At 32.7% G+C, this 20,861-nt stretch overlaps 1 protein-coding gene across 1 annotated transcript; it reads right to left on the bottom strand.

The window, feature by feature from the left end:
- Window positions 1-12,788: 12,788 nt before the first annotated feature.
- Window positions 12,789-14,266, bottom strand: LOC132742438 (uncharacterized). Its single transcript, XM_060730872.1, has 3 exons — window positions 14,126-14,266; window positions 13,653-13,811; window positions 12,789-13,069 (listed from the first exon to the last, which is right to left on the bottom strand). The coding sequence occupies exons 1-3, from the start codon at window positions 14,151-14,153 to the stop codon at window positions 12,912-12,914; spliced, it is 345 nt and encodes a 114-aa protein (XP_060586855.1). The 5' UTR covers window positions 14,154-14,266; the 3' UTR covers window positions 12,789-12,911.
- Between the last annotated feature and the right edge of the window lie 6,595 nt (window positions 14,267-20,861).

The following is a 20,861-nucleotide window of genomic DNA, read 5'->3' as shown; positions in this document are numbered from 1 at the left end:
GTGTGAGTGATGGTCTGTGGGTGATATGGATTATATTTCACTAATATAACTCAGTTTTCACTAGTTAGCATTAAATAGATAGAGGATATTCAAGTTTTTTTTTCTATAAATACAGGATTTATTTTCATCGAGTGGTATGGAAATAAATATTTCATGAGTGGCAGTAGCCACGAGTGAAATATGAAAATTTTCATACCACAAGATGCAAATAAATCCTGTATTTAATTGAAAAAATCTTGAATTTTCTGTTTATTAAATACATTTTTCTTTTTGATATTACAATTTGAAATATTTACTGTTAAATTTTGTTTATTGGCTGAATTTAGAAAAAGTAGTCCGGCAATACACCAGTGAAAATACAGAAAATATGTTTCACTGTAGTGAAAAATAATTTTTTTACAGTGAAAATACGGAAAATGAAAATACCAGTTTATTGCATCAATATTTCATTTCATTTATAAGAACATAATAAATGCAGCATATTTGTTAATTTTGAGCGAATATGCTATATATATATCCCAATGAAATTGAAATGTTTTTTCACGTCCATATTCACGAAACTAACTATACAGCCAATGACGCGCAGAAAGAGACTCACGTTCAAAGAAAACGTCAGACGTTCACTTGCTGCGTGGACGCTCCGTAAAGAAACGTTATTTAAAATTTATAGTCACAATCGCGGCGTAATTTTTAACTTTTATTAAACAAAAAATTAATGACATTTGAATCGAGAAATAAGCCATTTAGAACACAACACTACAATCACTTATTATGGAAATTCGCGAAAATTAAATTGTTCGCCAAATCAAGTTCAGCAATCTCCTACGCAATGATCTCCCCTTATCAGTACAATCTAGTCCCAGTGTGAGTGTTATACTGTGCATGATATGGATTTTATTTTACTGATAATATGAGGTTATTATACGTTGTGTTAAATACTGAATTCTAGCGCCTCGTCAAATATAAGTGCAATAAAACAAGAGTATTTTCAATGACATCTTCATTTCACACCATCAATGTTTTGACATAACTGTGTTTATTTGCGTACAATATGAATTTGAAATGTATTGTTTGGACTTGCAAAATAAAAATAAGGCTATCTTGAGTTCAATATGCATTTGATACAGACTCTTTGGACTGTAAAAACGAAAAAGAGGCTTGATTGAGTACGATATGCATTTGATATGGATTTTCTTTTTCTCTTAAAATGAAAATGAGGCTAAATTGACAAAATGGAATCCAATTATATTCGTTATCGTAGACTAACGACGCTGCTATGGGGTCAATTTTTTAACCGTAACTTTACGAGATGTTTAAGATACATCGTAAATTACGAACTCTCCGAGACAACCAGAAAAAATGCAACGATGACCTTACGTCAGTGTTACAAACGTCGTAAGGGATACGAGGCTTTCGAGAAATCCACCCCAGGACTTTCATAGTAAATCAACCAAACACAGCCATGGCAGACTCGAACACGGTGCAGACAACTGACACAGAAACTGAAGAGAAGAGAGTGAAAAGACTTACAGAAAAGTCAGAAAAACTGTATGAAGAAAATGTAGAAAAATATAGAAAGAAACTAATGAGTTATAGAAGAGAAATAGAAAAGATAATACTGCTGTATAAGAATACAAAAGAACTGACTAAAAAATGATTCTGTTGAAATGCGCAACAAATTGAACAATTATTATGACAGAACTACTGCTGAAAAAGTCGTGATGATTTTGACAGAAATAGAAATGCATGTAAAGAATGTATCAGTTCACATCCCAAGTACAGTGCCATCTAGAACTTCAACCAAATCATCCAGTGTAAAATCTCAGAAAAGTAATATCTAAATTGAAGAACAAAAGGCGAAGCTCGAAGCGGGAAAACAATACTGGAATTCGAGAAGAAAGAATCTGCCTTAAGGAAAAAATGGCTTCACTAGTCTCAAAATTATCTTCCTTGAACAATGAGAAAGAAGTAGTTATAGAATTGACAAAATCAGAAACTCTCGAGGAACATCTAAGTGAAAACTCGCTTTCCGAATCAAGTGTGAAATCAGAGATATTTGGAAAAACAAATCACTGTAGACTTAGTGATGTGTCGGGTTTACCATGGAGAATTGATTTAATGACACCAAAACCAGCTATTCTACTACGTGAGCCAATGTTTGATGAGATGTCTTGGCCAAACCGTTTGCACCAGAAACTTAAACAAAGTTATCAGATGTGTCTGTGTTCCTGTTGAAAAAGGACTTGATGTTTCAACGACTTAATACTTATAATGATAAACCAGAACAATTTCAACTCTGGAAAGCAAATTTCAAGAACATTATGAATGAATTGAATGCATCACCGATCGAAGAGTTAGATCTATTGTTAAGATATCTTGGTCCTAGATCGAAAGAACAGGCACAAAACATCGCACAGTCGAACCCGAGCAACAAATCTAAAGCCCTGCAGTTATTATGGAAACGGTTATTCGAAAGATTTGGAGCTCCAGAACTTATAGAGAAACCATTAAAGTTTTCCGCGCATTAAAGATAATAGTGAATTATACGGACTCGCTGATTTGTATCGAGAAAACGAATCTACAAAAACGATGAGCGTTATACACATCTGTTTGAGTCGTCAACTGGAGTCAGATCTATCCTTGAAAAATTGCCATTCCATAGTAAGAACAAATGGATGTATAGAGCCACAAATTACAAAAGAGCTTACCAAGTTTTATATCCACCATTCAGCGTATTTATAGCTTCCTTGATAAGATTAGTACAATGTTTAATGACCCGGGGTTATCTGTGTCCTACGTGTCCTACGTTAAATCTAATCTAATCTAGTGAAAACCTAGTGCTCGTTGTTAAAAATCAAACATTTAGTGTTCGTAGTCAAAACCAAACTGTTAATGTCAGGAAAAGTGTAACTGACTCCTCTCATGTACAATGTGTAGAGCTCATGCCAAACTTTTGTCCAGTACATAATAATGCAAAATCACACACTGTTAACAATTGTATGACATTTTTGCAAAAGTCTGTCTCAGAACGTAAAAGATTCTAAGAGACAATAATATTTGTTTTAATTGTTGTAACTCCAACAAACATTTAAATCATGCACTTTCACAGGACCATGTGGCGAGTGTGGCAGTCAACGCCATCAAGTTATCAAGGTCGGTGTTCTGTATTGTTGATGATCAAAGCAATAGCACATTGTGCAAGTCGAAAATATTTTTTTTGTTTAGCAATATACCAGTAAGTAATGAAAATTATGAACTTAACTCATGTTCAGGATCCTCTGTGTGTAATGGCAGAACTATTGACAATATGACGGTTTTATCTATAGAAGGACAATTTTGTACAAAACTCCCAACCATACTAGAGTGTGATAGCATTCCGGACTCGCGTTTGAAATCCCTACACCGGATATAGTAAAATACCACCAACACCTCTCGGATATTCCCATTCCCACGTTGCGTGAGGACTGTGATATAGTGTTTCTAATAGGACGTGACGTAGCCGAGGTGCACCATGTGTTCGAACAACGTATATCCCCTGAGAAGCCAGGTGCCCCCTTTGCTTAGCGTCTAGGTTTGGGATGGGTAGTTATTGGTGAAGTTTGTTTGTCATCGCACAGACCACCCGTACGGACTATGAAGACTTATGTTTGCGAAAGTGGAAGACCCTCCACCATATTTGAACCATGTAGTAATAAGATTACTGTTAACATTGTCACCTTCACCAGGTCGGGGTTAATGACATATTTGTTCATACAAAGAATGATGATAAGCCAGGCTTATCGTTAGAAGATATTAAGGAGTCTCTTAAACTTATTGACAAACACTTTCATAAAGATGATTCTGGTCACTGGACTGCACCATTGCCATTTCGTACGCCATGCATCAAATTACCGAACAATAGATCAGAAGCCTATCCTATCGAAGGGCTAAGACTTTTATAAGTTCGCTTAAACGAGATCAACTTAAATTGCAGCACAGTCTAGATTTTATGGAAAATCTACTTAACAAAGGCTATTGCGAACGTGCTCCCATCTTGAAAATGAAGAATGTTGGTATCGTCCGTTATTTGGTGTATATCACCCGAAGAAAAAGGACAAAATTCGTATTAGTTTGATTCGTCAAGTAAGTTTGAAGGAGTGTCCTTGAACAGCGTGTTAATGACTGGTCTAGATTCAACAAATAGCCTGACCGGGATACTGATGCGATTCAGAATAGAGAGAATAGCAGTATCTGGGGATATAGAACAGAGGTTTTACAAATTCCTGGTTGACGAAACACATCGAAATTACTTACAGTTCCTTTGGTATGAAGACAACGACTTCAATTAACCATTGATTGAGTATCGCATGTGCGTGCATGTTTTTGGTAATGCCCCCCTCACCTGCAGTGGCAACATATGGCCTCCAACAATCAGCCAAAAATGCTGCGGAAACCTATGGTGAAGCTATGTTAGATTTCGTCTGTAATGACTTTTATGTTGATGATGGTTTGTCTTCACTTCACACAGAGAGAGAAGCTGTAGCGTTACTGACTAACACAAAAGAAGCTCTACAAGAAGAAGGAAATCTACGGTTTCATAAACTGGTGTCAAATAGTACCAATGTTTTGGAAAACTTCAGTGAGGAAGATCTAGCTAAAGATATCAAATCTAAAGATTCTCCTGTACATAGAGGCCTAGGACTAAGTTGGAGACTGAAATGATTCATTCACATTTCAGCTTGACAGAGATGAGAAACCAACATGTACTAAACGAACTGTGCTCGGAATTACCAATAGCCTTTACGATCCATTAGGCTTTTTATCACCTTTCACGATAACTGGTAAAATGTTGCTACGAGATATCACTGACAGTGTTCAGGATTTGGACGAATCATTGCCTGACTATCTGCACAAGAAATGGTAGTCATGGTTCCAAAGTCTGCAAGATCTTCAATATCTTAGAATACCAAGAACTTATTTTCCTCCTAGTGTGAAATTTGGCGCTGAGAAGGAACTTCATGTATTCTATGGTGCTTCTGAGAAAGCTATTTCTAGTGTTGCATACCTTAAAACAGTTGAAAATGAAAGTACCAATGTTGGATATGTGTTCGGTAACTACAAAGGAGCACCCAAACATGGACATACTATACCCAGATTAGAACTTTGTGCAGCTGTTTTGGAAGTGGAAATTGCTGAAATGATTTGAGAAGAGTTATGCCATTTCACCTGAGAATATAACATACCACACTGACAATAAAATTGTACTTGGATACTTGAATAATATTACCAGAAGGTTCTTTATCTATGTAGAAAATAAAGTCATCTCAATTGAAATATGTACAAACAGATAGAAATCTTGCTGATGAAAGTGCCGTACTGTACGAGCGTTCCGTAGAGACGGAATTGACACTTATCAAGTTATCTGAAGTTATCGCCCTTTGAAATGTTTACGACGTTTGTAATCACATTTTGCGAATGCAGTCTAGGACTGCCGTGACAAAACAAATAAATATTATAGTCTAATGGCCCCCTTGGTGTAAGTTTGACCTGTTCTTGTTACTTCTTTGTTTTATGATAATTGCCTACATGTAAATAGTTTTGATAAGATATTAATGTAGCTTGTATAACAGTTAAAAAATTAACTGAATCTACGGTCAAATTTTCTAAGGCTTGAATAAAAGCCAGTATACGGTATAGAATTGTTCGGTCGACGGTTTAGGTCAGAGTTCACTAAATTTTAGGTTGTACACCTATTGTTTTATCATTCTCGTTTTATTATTCAGTAAGACTGTGTTATATTGAAACTATAATGTGAAACTAATTGCCGTAATTTTCTGCAGAAAATTGTATGTTAAGGTGCATAATACTTATGGTATCTTTTCACTTGTATTTTTCAGTGATTTACTGATTGACTATATGCAAGTAAAAATTAAAGTTAAGAACTTATCAGCGTCTTTGTTTATAAAGTCCTGGACTTTCATAAACACTGTAAGTTTAGTTCACCGCTTATATTCTTTGCTTAGTTTTAGTTTTATGTTTTATTTTATGTTTTATGTGTCAATATTTGAGTAATAAAGACCATGTTCGAGGTAAATATTTTCTGTTTTTAACTGTGCATATATTTCCAATGTTTATCATGTTATTTTGTTTTCAAACTATTCCCGCAAAAAAAAAATATGTATGCATAACGGGAAATGTACAATAGCTACATTGTGCATACATACAGTAGGGTGAACGTTTCGGTTGTCAAAAATAGCGTTTATCGTGCGTCCGTTTTTCGTGTAACGTGGGTGCGTATAGTGTGCAACGTGCGTTTGCTGAAACGCTTTCTCAAGCGTGCATCGTTTACAAGCGTTTAACGTTTATCGTTTTCCGTGTATCGTTTTTCGTTTATCGTGCGTCTGAAAGCGTGCGTTTCTTATTCCAAGAAACGTTTAGCGTGCGTCTGCGTTCGTCTAAGCGCTTAAGTACCGTGTTTTGCGTCTGTTACTATTGAGAAGTAAAAGAATATCTTAGATAGATATATTATGTAAATTTGTTGTTTCTTAAACATGTTAGAGATGTTCTTTGTCCCTGTCAAAGAATAGAAATATCATATAAAGAAGTATTATTGTGATATTTACATTAAAGTTTTAAAGTTAGTGACATCGCGGTGAATACTGGTCAGATTTCTACATGCTTTACGCCGAAGATTAATTAGTTTTAATCCTATTTTACATACGCATAAGATATATTTACTAATTAATTGCAACATTTTTGATATTCAATTCAGCAAACAGGTGTATATATGCGTACCAATATATATTAGATATGAGGTTTGTCAGACATCAAATGATGGTAATCAGACTAGCACCCCACCCCCTTTACAAGTTCATTGATCTTCTGACTTTTCATCAAAGACTGTCCGAATCCTATCCGAATGATATTTAAGGTGATAATTATTTTAGACAGTTCCTTTCTATTTTTCTTGACAGATTTATATTGATATGTAACAGCCTGGCAGGAACTCGAACCCCTGACACTCGGAATACGATTCCGCGGCTCTTGAGTTCCTCTGAGCTATTCGGCTGCTTACACGTTTTACTTGTTTAAATACTGAATAGTTATAAACTACTGTGTATGCAAATATTAATTCGAATTTCCAAGGGTCACTTAGCATTGTGAATTAATTTCTAGCTGGGCTATACAAATGTTTGTCAGTCACAGGGTGAGAAAAAAGTGCATCCTGACATGGACTCGAACCCGTGACCCTCTAAATACCGTACCGCAGCTGTACCGACATTTGTTAGTAGTTTCATTATTTGTACATGTATAGTGAACATTTTACTAATTATAAATTGTATAATTTCTATTTTTTTGTACATATAAAAATAGCTAGATATTTTTCTAGATAAAAAATTCTATGGTGGCTAAAATATACCATGTTGTGCTTTTTAGACATGTAATCACAACAGACAGGCTAAGCCACCCTTTACAAAATTCCCCTATCTGTCAGCTCATAATCAAGGCATAGACTACTATTTTTGTATGTGGCCTGGGCTTTTACTGTTCACTTACAAACCGTATAACACTGATAGCTAACAGATGCGCAGGCTGGTCTGGATCCATGCTGGTCGCAAACCCATTATGTTGGTTTTATCGTGATGCGGATCAAATATATCTTAATCTTATATGAGGTCCATAATATAACCCACTTTGATAAACATTAAAGCTTTCTTGATTTTTACTCTGTATATTATCTAAAATCACTTTTTAGGTTTTATCAATCCGTAATCATTTACTTAACATAATACCCCTTTGAGATACCCGAGATGAGCCTGTGTCGCCCTTTGCTAACTTGAAAGTATATAACCTATCCATATATAACCATATAATTCTTTGAAGATTTTTCTCAGCTGAGTAAAGATAGGTATGCTGTAGTCCCAAGTCACTTGTTTAACTTCCCTCAAGTAAGTTATAAACCTCATAACTGATAAAATTCTAACTATAACATACTTAAATATCACCTATGTATTTATATAAATTTACAAAAACCCATTTTGCATACTAGTATATCTTTTGGGACCTGTACAATTTCAATTGATTGTAATTTTAATTTTCCTACAATATCAATTTTATGCTTCATAGGTAGGTCAGTTCATTAAAAAGGGCATAATACAAGATCCCTGTGAAAAGTAATGTAATTGATAACTCAATCCAAATTAACTTTATTAATTAAAAGCTTTAATTAGATGACTTAAAAAAGAAGATTTCAATAATTGTCCAATAATGTTATAGTAAATTCTATGTGGACCCCAACTATTAAAGAAAGCAGTGCCACATAAAATGTTGATACACCGGGTGATTTTACCTTAAACTTAACCTCATAGGAAATGATACAGAATTTTTTTATATAACATAAATCTATTATATCAATTAACAAACATATCTAATTGACTAAAATAAGGTAGTCCTAACAAATTTCATTACAAAATATGAGAATTATGGCAAATCTCCTAAGATGCCTAAATGTCCAAGATAATGCACTAAATCACTACAAAATATGAAAATTTTACCTAATTATAAGAGCCTTGGAAATTAAACAAAGCTACAAGAGGAACATTAATCTATCATATTAATTAACAAACGTATCTAATTGACTAAAGTAAGGAAGTCCCACCAAATTTCAGTACAAAATATAAGAGTTATTGCAAATTTCCCAAGATACCTTACTGTCTTAAGATAAAACACCAATTCACTACAAAATGGGGATTTTTACCTTATTATAACAGCCTAGGAAATGAAACAGAATTATAAGTGCAACATAAATATATTATATTAATTAACAAGCATATCTAATTGATTAAAATAAGAATATCTCAATAAATTACATTGAATATTCAAAAGATTATGGCTTATTTCCTATGATGTATAACTATACAAACTTACACACTTAAATTCATTAAAAATGGGAGTAACATTACCTGATTATAACCTCATGGTAAACGAATCAAAGTTAAATAAGCAACATAGTATTATTATATTAAGTTATACCTACATCAAATTGACTTATATAAGAAAATCCCAACAAATTTCATTGAAAATTAAGAAATAATGCCCTATAAATAAATTTCATTATACGTATTATCACCGAAAATCTTTTTTATATCAATCATGTTTGCAAGTATGTTTTATATTATATATATTTAAGAAATAATATATCCCAAACAGTGATTTTATCGCTCAATAACATCACTGTTTGGAGTTCGGATGCGAGGAATTATAATGATGCACATTCAAATGACAAACAGTGTTGTTATCAAGCGATAAAATCACTGATTTGGATATATTATTTCGATTCTATCACGATATCAACAAATAAATGTTGCTGTACTTGATAGTCAAGCAAATTTGCGCCTCAAATTTGTTTCCGTACTTATTTTCAGCACGTCAGATTTTTTGTGGTTACGTCACGTGTATAATGATAACGTCACATGTCTAAATATAGAATGTCAAACTGTGCATCTATTGCATAATAACACACACTTTCTGTTCTTCTATGTTCAATAGGATAAATGCGGGTCATGTAAGAATATATATTATAACCCATAATGCATGGTATTTATTATATATATTTATCAAATTGAAAAAAGGTGGTTAAAAATTGAGGTTGAAACTTTCAGGGCCGAAACGTCCAGGAGGTGTAAAGTCCTGAAACATATAGGTTTAGCCCTTGTCTGGAAAATATGTTGGGCTGCCTGTCTGCAATGTATGTTTTTCCTTTGTTTAAAAAGGTCATGTATTAATTTCGTTCGCCTGTATGTAAATGATTTGATAATTTGATCGCTGATTTGCTAAAGTTACTACCGTTTATTTTATTTTGTTTAGGCCAGAAGCGGTGTCGAAGTAATTATTATCTATCTAAGACATTCCTGGTATACAGCAAAGTATTTTTTTCAGAAATGTGCATAAAATGACGACCCTGTTTAATATTTTTAATGCATGCGTATTAGCGCCTTAATGGCTTATAATTTCAATAATCATTTGTTTAGGCTGCCTGACAAAAAATAATATTGTGCCAGGTTGAGTGCATTCGCGGATTGATATCATTACAGCTCTAACCTGGGACATAAGATAAGTTAGTTAACATAAACCCGTTTAAAATACATGAATGGCTAGCTATCATTTAATCAAATCACTAAACTATCTAAAGTTGTTAAAAATTTATATGATAAGGATATTTTATAAGGATATTTTGCGTGCGTTTTAGCATGCATATATCGTTTAGCGTATTTCGTTTTGCGTGCGTCTGCCTATTTCGTTTCATAAAGCGTGCGTGTAATGTGCGTTTGTATAGCATGTAACGTGCGTGCGTTTTTTCCGGAACGTGCGTTTTGCGTGTAAACTGAAACGTTAACCCTACTGTATCACATACACAAAATAAAGACCGTTTAAAGTGAAATAAGAGTAGTTTTTCATTAACGCGCCTATAGTATAATGCTAACATTTAGCGCGTCTTTACACACTGTTTGTATAACTCTAATGACGTCACGTCAAATTATATGCATGGATGTGCAATACCATATTTACTGAGTGGCAAAATCGTCACCGGTGTGTGATAAAGCATATTAATACGGGGAAGTCAAAGACCGGGCCCGCGAAGCGGATCCGGGCTTTGGCTTGCCCGGCTATAGACTACACGTGTATATTTAAAAGAAAATCAAATAAAAAAACAATTTGATTTATATATATAGAATTCTATACCTATCAATGAAATTTTCAGTGTCAGTTCTAGTCGGGCGCCGCCATTTACAATGAAACTCAATGATAATAGGCGGGGTATTCCGATAATGGAACAAATCTCAACTTTTCGGATCAATAATAATTGTCGAGTGTTCCGAGTGAAAACGGAAGCGGTGCATGTAAAACCAAAATGACACCCTTAAAACGAAAATAATGAAAGGATTTTTTAATGACTTCCCCGTTTATACTGGGAAGTCAAAGTCCGGGCCCGCTTCGGGCTTTGGCTTGCCCGGCTATAGACTACACGTGTATATTTAAAAGAAAATTCAAATTCGTTGATTGGGTCACTACCCCCGCACCCCCCCCCCTCACCCCCACACCCACTCTACAGCCCTCCTACCTCTCAAAACCATGTAAAATACAGTATTTTTTCATTTGAAACATGTTTTAATATTTGGTTTATGCTTTTAATTCAATAACCTTCATTTCCTACAAAAAAATAAAAAAATGATATAGCATATATATTTAGTGTTCGGCGCGTTGATTGGTCACTACCCCCGCACCCTCCCCTCACCCCCACACCCACTCTACAGCCCTCCTACCTCTCAAAACCATGTAAAATACAGTATTTTTCATTTGAAACATGTTTTATAATAAGCACTCATTCTTAATATGAACTCCATTTTACCAAAAGTGGTAGGGAATTGATTTACTCATTAAAGGAAATAAAAGCTGTCATTTACGAATTTCAAAGTTATCAGAAGATGTGTAATCTCAAAGTCACCCGCAAATGAAAAACTCGGACAAAGAATCCTGACCGCTGGGTTTTCTTCAAAAATTACCCGGTTTATGCTTTTTTGGTTTATGCTTTTAATTCAATAACCTTCATTTCCTATTAAAATTAATTAAAAAAATATTTGAAAATACATACAAAGAATATTAGAGTGTCAAAAGTCATGCTTTGTATTGGTGGTTTTTATAGTATCCTACTGATAAGAAAGCCCCCAGGGTAAATAGCATAGGCAGATTATAAGTAGGCAATATTTATTGGGTATTCTTGGATGTTGGTGTAATAAATTTATTTACAAGTAGTACCAAAAAAAAAAAAAATAATAAAAAAAACACACACACAAAACATCTAAAAATTTATTTGTGCATTTCATTTTCAAAAATTAAAATAAATCAAATTGCATATGTTACAGTGTATATAAAAAAAAAAATCACAACAACAAAACATGTCACTGTTTGTCTCAAAAATGGAAATTGACAGTTTATAAATTCTTTGTTAAAAGTCAACAGTTTTAATATATTTGCCACACAGGCTATTTATCCACACTTATCACTTCTTAATCTACATTTCATCTGAGCCATACAGTATGTCTACAACATCACATAGCTTTTGATCTGAGAAATGTCATTATTTCTTATCAATTACAGAAAAAAATACAAGTTTGCCTTGTCCATTTTTTCACACATTCAGACCAACACTTTTTTTCTTCAGATGCAAGCATGGGAAGTACTTAAAGACTTCAGTTCTGATTTTGGTAATTTTAGCTGGGTTGATCTTTGCCTTATTTTGTAACATTGGTCACTTTCCCGTTAATGTTCTTATTAAACAGTTCATCAATCATAAGAGCAGAGTGCATCAGATTTTTAGCAAAATAAAAGTTCTTTGATTCAGGCTTTCACATTTAACACTCTCAATTAAACTTCCATCAAACGTTGGGTTGTATAGCACAGACCTTTTACTGGCACACTCTTTTACACTTTCTGAATCTCTTCCTAATACCTCAGCAGGTGTTAGCTTCCAAAATCCGATGTCTGTAATCTCGCATTTGCTTTTAAGGAAAAATATTAACGATTCGAGTAATGATTTACATGTCATGTGCTATTATAAATGCTGATTTTTCAGTATTTATCACCATTTTCCTACTGCGTTTGGCTATTTTTGCTTATTTTTACCTCTTTTTGGTAATTTACATGGATTGCAAATGTTCTTTGCAATGTGAAAATTATTTTCTTTGATCATTCTACAATAATTTACTTTTTAATACATTTTTAAAATTTTAATGAAAATGAGCATTAATCTGGAGGCATGCTGCTTTAATGCTTTATAAGACAAAAAAATGTTAATGGTTTATGCCATTATACCAGTAACTTATATCTAACACATAGTACTGTCTTAAAAATCGCTGAAAGATATACAGAAATTATGATACAACATAAGTAAATATACTTACATCTGTTTTCTTTTTTAATGCCTTCTTAGACTTTTTGTTTGAAATCAAGTCTGCTTCCTGGATTTCAGTGGTTTCTGATGTAGAGGGTACAAACTCCTCTAATGAATCTGTTAATGTGGCACGAGAGTCTAAAAAGAAGATAAAAGTAAATTTTATGTAAAATACAATCAATAAATCTCAGTAATTATAATGATCTTTTTACAGGACAACTGCAGATTATTGTTAACATTTTCATTATTTCATGTACAAATAATGATATGTTATTTTCACTGAATTATTTACTATCTACACTGATTTACAATTACTGGTCTTTATATGCATTCTTAGACATTTAATTTTATTTAACTGAAGTATCTTTTTAACTTTTATTCTACTTGGTGCAAGTCACTTTAAAAATTCATTTTTACTGAAAAATGGTCATTTCATATCTTTTACTAAAATTTCATTTTTGATTTCTTCTTTCTTTCTTAAGTTCTTAATGAAGTCTCCATTTTCAGTGATACATAATTTAGCTGTAATTTAAATACTATACTGTACATTATGCCCCTAGTATGTTGATCTTATCAGTGTCAAGTTGTTTATTGGCAGGACACTGTTTATTTAACTGATGAGGTGCTTATCATCTGTTTACAACTTGCACCGTGGGGGTTAAGAAGTTCTAAAACATATAAATCCAATAAAATACAAGCAAAATATCTAAAAAATACTTACTGCTCATCAAAATTATTTCTGCACTGAGGTTTTCATCATTAAAATTAACAGTTATCACATCTTTGTCCTTGAATGTTTCTGTTTGGATGTTGTCTGTTGGCACTATGGCAGTAGTTTTATCTTTTGGGAAGAATAAAGCTACATACCTAGGCACTTTGGCTGAAAATTGAATAATGGTCACTTAATTTCATACTAAAATCTATTAAATATCTACATGTTTAATAGCAATATTTTGTAGAAATAATAAGGACAATTGAAACATACTAATTTTAAAATAACGGCCCAACATATCTGATGCTTACACTATAAGAAAATTTAATGCCAGAAAAGATTTTAAACAATTTCAAGTTTTGATGTGATTAAATTGTTAGACACATTTATAAAAATCAAAATATAATATATCAGTATGTTACTTTAAAAAAAAATCAATAATAATATTTAGTTGAAAAAAAAATAGTCAAATTATTTCTTACCTGACAAACTTTGCTGTCTAGCTGTCATGATTATTATATATCCTTATGTGATTTGAAATATATCCTTGTAAACAAAATTTTAATTTATCCAAGCACTGCAATTATATATCTCTTTTAACAATTTTTTTTTCAGAATAAAATATATCATTTACATAGATCTTATATACTCTGGTAAATCTCAGTTTGAGAGGGCAAGAGAGATAATAATATTTAATTGACAAAATTAAGGCCAATTATAAGCATTTTTATTCTTTAAAGCATTAATAGCCAATTCACACATAAAATCATTACATTTAACTTAAACAACCAAATTAAAGATCACAATAACTAATTGGTATAATTTTCCCCAAAATGACTGAAATTTGTCTAATTAGCTTTTCACAGTTTTATGTTTCATAAGCTGGTTATTATACAATAGAATCATATTGAATATCAATTAATTTTGTTTATTACACTTATCAACATCAAAAATATAATTATTTATTTTTACTTATTACAATAATCAAGTAATAAACCACACCAGTAACATTTATGAACTTATAAAATAAGGGTTCTAATATTTTACTCCTTATCTTAAAACATCCAATATACACAACTTCAAGTAAATTATAATTAGAAAAACAACAACATATATATCTATTTAAGATATAAATATAAATTCTAATTGTTATTTATTGAATTAAAAGTTAACTGCTTAAATATATATAATAGGTCTAGTGCACTTCAAAGTGCACTTATGTAGTGCACTACAAAGTGCACTAGAAGTGCATATTGTAGTGCACTAGAAGTGCACTTTGTGTAACCTTTAGTGTGAATTAAAAGCATATACCAAATATTAAAACATGTTTCAAATGAAAAATACTGTATTTTACATGGTTTTGAGAGGTAGGGGGCTGTAGAGTGGGTGAGGGGGGGGGGGGTGCGGGGTAGTGACCAATCAACGCGCCGTACACCTATATATGTATCAATTTTTTATTTTGTGTAGGATTGAATTAAAAGCATAAACCAATTATTAAAACATGTTTCAAATGAAAAATACTGTATTTTACATGGTTTTGAGAGGTAGGGGGCTGTAGAGTGGGTGAGGGGGGGGGGGGGGTGCGGGGTAGTGACCAATCAACGCGCCGAACACCTATGTTTAAAACGGAAAGAATGAAAGGATTTTTTTAACAACTTCCCCGTTCATAGGCTTTGCCTAATTTCATATTAGGCATTGCCTAATTTCATATTATATATTAAGCGCATGTCAATAAATTTCAATTTTAAGTGATATGAAAGATATTTTCTGTTGTGCTGTCTTTGTAAATCCAATAACTTAACATCACAACCAGTTTCCTTATTTTCCTCATCTTTTTTCCACTCGATTACAGTTTCAGACCTAAAATGAAATTGCGTTCTTAATATTTATATAGATCTATACTCATATATTGTAATGCCCTAGAAATTTTACCTTTTTTAGTGATTTCACTGTTTATTTTCTACTTTCACTTTCGTTTTGAGAAGCTTTTACTGGCGACAAGACAGTAAATCATGTGGTGTCCTAATGAAACATACAGGACATCAACTTAAATCTACGTATTGTGCCAGCAATTTAATCATTCTTGATTCTGGAAGCTTTTCCTTTAATGTTATCCATTTCCCTTAATGTTATCCGTTGTAGAATCCAGTGTTTTTAATCTGTTTTCGTGACTTCTGTCAAAATAGTTAATTCCTTTATTTTACACTCAAGATTATATAGTTCGATTGTTTATGATGCAGCCTCACTTAATATATAGATTTTCCTCATAAATCCATCTGAATTTAATTGTTAGCACTGTATATTTATGAAAAATTGCAATGCATTTTTCAAAGTTGGCCATGTTGGACTATTACGTAGAGATTACGTAGTGAATGCAATGGATAGTTCTTTATCCGATTGCGCATAAAAAGGAACACGTTACCCTAACTATTATACTTTCGATATTAGCGCATGATAGCTTATAAATATTTCTAAAAATCATTTGTTGAGGCTTTGACAAAAATTAATTTCGGTGCTAGGTTGAGTGCATTTCAGTTCTTACATAAACTCGTTTAAAATACATTTAATTTCTAGCTACCATATAGATCTATATGATAATCAAAATTTATCGCTAAACGATCTACATCTAGCTAAAGTTGTTAAAAACTTAAAATGATTACGATGTTTTAATAAAGGTTTAGAAACGTTTTCATTTTGCGTGCGTTTTAGCGTGCGTATATCGTTTAGCGTATTTCGTTTAGCGTATATCGTTTTGCGTGCGTCTGCGTATTTCGTTTCGTTTTGCGTGCGTATAACGTGCGTTCGTATAGCGTGTAACGTGCGTTCGTATAGCGTGTAACGTGCGTTTTGCGTGTAAACTGACACGTTCACCCTACTGTATGTATGCATATCGGAAAAAGTACAAAAGCTACATTAGAAATATGTGTAGCATTGGAATTACTTGCCTTGAATATTGTATTGTCAATAAGTAAATAAAAAAAATGAAAGAAAAATATTTACCTGCAAATCTGACATCTACAGATGCTGGAGTAACACGTTGATTTTCTGCACCAATATAATTGTGATATAGGCACCACACTGTAACTTTCACACTGGTTTATCTATACTCTCGCTCAAGTAAACTGAGTGTATCTGGTAGAAAAAAGGTTAATTATGATTAGAATAGAATGTATATTACTTTCTCAGAGTCTGTACAACTGCCAGTTTTCTCTGTCACAGGTGCTGTTGTTGACCATTCGAGCCAAGATCCACCAGTCTTTAATGCAACAAATGTATCACATTGATAGCATATTTGACATAATACTTACTCTTTAAAGAGATGACTACAAAGGAAATAAATATATTTTATTTTTACTCGGTGTTTAGTTCCAGATGGTTAACTACTTAATAACAAATTTAACATACAATTCATTAGTAATCAAAATTACCTTATTATAATACCATTTAAAGTTTGGTGCAGGATATGCACATCCGGTACTACAGCTAAAGGTCACTGACGTTTGAGCCAAGTCTTGATTTTGGCTTGGCGGATAATCATACTGTAGTGATGGAGTAATTGCTGGAAAGAAACAAATAAGTAGTATCTTAAAAGACAATAAACATGTTATCTAGTTCTATCAAAATACAAGTTTGTTTAAAACCATGGATATACTGAAAAGATGCTTATATTATTTAGATTAGGCTAAAGATATGCTTATATTATTTAGATTAAGCTAAAGATTCATGTTTAACAATTCTTACACGCTTCACACTCTTATCAACCAAATAGAGAAATTGAATGCATATGCACAGCAATTGAGGAAAATAATTTTTAAATAAAATGTGCAACAATAACACGTATTTTATTTTTATAATTCATTTACGCGTGTCGCTAAATGCGCTAAAAGTCCTCGCAGCGGTTTCTTGATCTCTTGATCAATTCAGTAATTACTGTTACCAATCGTGCCACATCGCAGTTTGATCACGTGATACTGCTGTGAACAATATGGCGTCTATACAAAAGTAACATTCAGAACTAGGCCCAGTTTTACAAGAGCTATGTCAACATGGCCATCCCCCGCTGAATGTAAGAATGTATATGATATGATGATGGTGATAATCTCTGGAAAAAATAGTATGAAAAAGAACAAAGGGCAATAACTCAAAAAATATATAGGGTAGAGTTATCATTCTTGCTCACAGCATTCCTCCTTAATAAGATCTATCCCCCTATGATGTTTCATGTTGACATCCAAAACACTTTTGAGTTATGCTCCACTCAGGTGAAAAATTAAGTATGAAAAATTACAAAGGGCAATTACTCAAAAATTATGAAAGTTAGAGTTATCATTCTTGTGCACTGCACACCTCCTGAGTGAGATATATGCACCTATGAAGTTTCATGTTGATATCTCAAAGGCTTTTTGAGTTACACTCTGGACAAAAATTAATTTTGAAAAAAACAAAAAAAAACAAAGGATTATAACTAAAAAATTATGCAGGGTAGAGTTATCATTCTTGTGCAATGCACTCCTCTTCAATGAGATCTATTTTCCTATGAAGTTGAAACCTCTAACATTTTTTAAATAAGCTCCGGACAAAATAGTATGAAAAAGAACAAAGGCCAATAACTCAAAAATTATATAGGGAAGAGTTATCATTCTTGCGCACAGCATTCCTCCTCAATAAGATCTAGCCACCTATGACGTTTCATGTTGACATCTCAAACACTTTTGAATTATGCTCCACTCCGGTGAAAAATAGAGTTTGAAAATAACAAAGGACAATAACTCAAAAAATATGAGAGTAAGAGTTATTATTCTTGTGAACTGCACACATCTCGAGTAAGATCTATGCACCTATGAAGTTTCATGTTGATATCTCAAAGGCTTTTTGACTTAATATGTTCTGGACAAAAATTAATTTTGAAAAATAACAAAGGGCAATACCTCAAAAATTACGCAGGGTAGAGTTATCATTCTTATGCACTACACACATCTTGAGTAAGATCTATGCACCTATGAAGTTTCATGTTGATATCTCAAAGGCTTTTTGAGTTATGTTCTGGACAAAAACTAATTTTGAAAAATAACAAAGGGCGATGCCTAAAAAATTACGCAGAATAGAGTTATCATTCTTGTGCACTGCACTCCCTCTTAATAAGGTCATCCACCTATGAAATTTCAAGTTGATACCTCAAATACTTTTTTAGATATGCTCCGCACAAAATTGTCGGACGGAAAGACGGACAGACGGATGGAAGGACAAACGAGATAACGGACGAAGACTATTTCTATATCCCCCTACCATTGACAGAGTTACCACCTTGACAATTATTATCCCACCGGTAGTTAGATCTTGACCTTTGACCTAGCCACACTGTTCATGTGCACAAAACACTATCTCTTGATGTTGAACATGTGTCCCAGGTTATATGAAATTCCATCAGCTAGTGATAGAGTTATTGTGCGGACAAGCTGTTTGAAAAAATTCCTTGTTTGCATTTGACCTTAACCTTTACCTTTGAGCTAGCTACACACTTATTGCGCATGACACGCCGTCTCATTATTGTGAATATTTGTGTTAACTTATTTGAAATGCTTCTAACAAATTCTGCTCACCTCAATCGGGCTCAACAGAAATTCCGAAACGATCAGGGTTTAAAGACTGATAAAAATTAAAATTAAAAAAAAATATAAAAAATTGTCCAAAAATAAATAAATACAGAATCCCTAAAGAAAGCCCAACACGGCAAAATTGAAAATGTTGCATGCTCGGTTTGATTAGCCTGTTCATTGACGTTACTGGAAAGGGGCAATTTTACCTCCACGCCCCCTAGCCCCGGGCAAAACAGAATTAAAACATTTAAACAAAAATAGAAAATTTTAATTTAGAAAACCCCAGATGGTTTTTTCTCCCGGGGGAGGTTAAAAGCCCTGTAATCGGAAAAATTGTAAATTTCAATTTATTTTACATGTATTTTCAAGTTAACATGTATTACTAGCAACTTGTTTGCATCTTTAACCAAAGAAATGTTGAATTTGCATTGGATACAGTAAAAGTATACAATAACGCAATCAAATCATTTGTTTGAACATCGTAATTCTCTTTTGGACTATATGGAGGAACTCCTTGTCATGTTACCTTTTCAGTAAGGCCTCTAGAAAAGTCACAAAGGGGGTCTTGACTAAACGCTTGGTTTGTGCTAGACTTAAGTTCTACATTCTACCATGACATCTTTCTTAACTAAATAATGTACATTTTGTATGTATTGAAGTAAAATAAATAGATAGCTAATCGTCAGTTACACAATTGTAAAGGCTGACGCAATACAGACCCTTTAATTTAAGACCGTATTCAAGTTGTCGCCCTTGGATGACGTCATTGGGGATACGGTGGACATTGACGATACATTAAACTTTAAAATTAAAGGAAAAACAAAGTTTCCTTAAACCCTTTTCTTTTTTGAAAGGATTGGCAAAATTGCCAAAATTTTGTATTTTTTGGAATAAAAAAATAACATAAAAAAAATTTTTTAAGGGCCAAAAAAATTAAAAATTTTTCTATAAAAAGGGTTTAAAAATTTTTTTTAAATAAAGGGGCCTGGGAAACTGATCAGTTTTAACCTTTTTCGTTAGAATTCCTTAATAAAAAAAAATTTAAACCATTTTTTTGCATTTTTTTTAAAATTTTTTTTTAACCAAAAAATTTTTTGCAAAGTACCAGAGTTTATAGATAATGTACCCTTTGTCTAAGCTAATATACAATACCTTAATTTAAGATATTTTGAGATTCAAATATGTAAGTATTCTGTAGTTTCGAAAAACAGCTTTGAAATAATTAATTGCAAGATACTGGTTGATTAAGAATTATTTTAATTTAAGCATTACTAAGACAAAGGAAAAAAACAATTTAAATCTATGTAATAAAAAAAATTAAGGCATAAAAAGTAAAACATTCTTTTGAATGTTCATGACTGAATACTATTTGTGTCGGTAAAAAAGGCACTCTCAAAAAATCGTGCATCACACCAATATATTTAAGCTGGTAAAGTGATATTTTCAACTTGATACTTTTTAATTCATATTCTGCTTATCAAATATTTAAAAAATCACTTAGAAAAAAAGGTTGTAAAAAAACACACGTACACAGAAATTTGATATTAACTGAAATATAATTTTACGTATTTTTGACACTGCCAGTTGGTCGGACTCTGGAGAATCAAATCAGTAAGGCATG

The sequence above is a fragment of the Ruditapes philippinarum genome, unplaced genomic scaffold, assembly GCF_026571515.1.
Source record: "Ruditapes philippinarum isolate M1 unplaced genomic scaffold, ASM2657151v2 ctg12100_1_1_1_1, whole genome shotgun sequence".
NCBI classification, from domain to species: domain Eukaryota; kingdom Metazoa; phylum Mollusca; class Bivalvia; order Venerida; family Veneridae; genus Ruditapes; species Ruditapes philippinarum.
The sequence above is the reverse complement of the archived record's forward strand: the minus strand, read 5'-3'. Positions and strand labels throughout refer to the sequence as shown.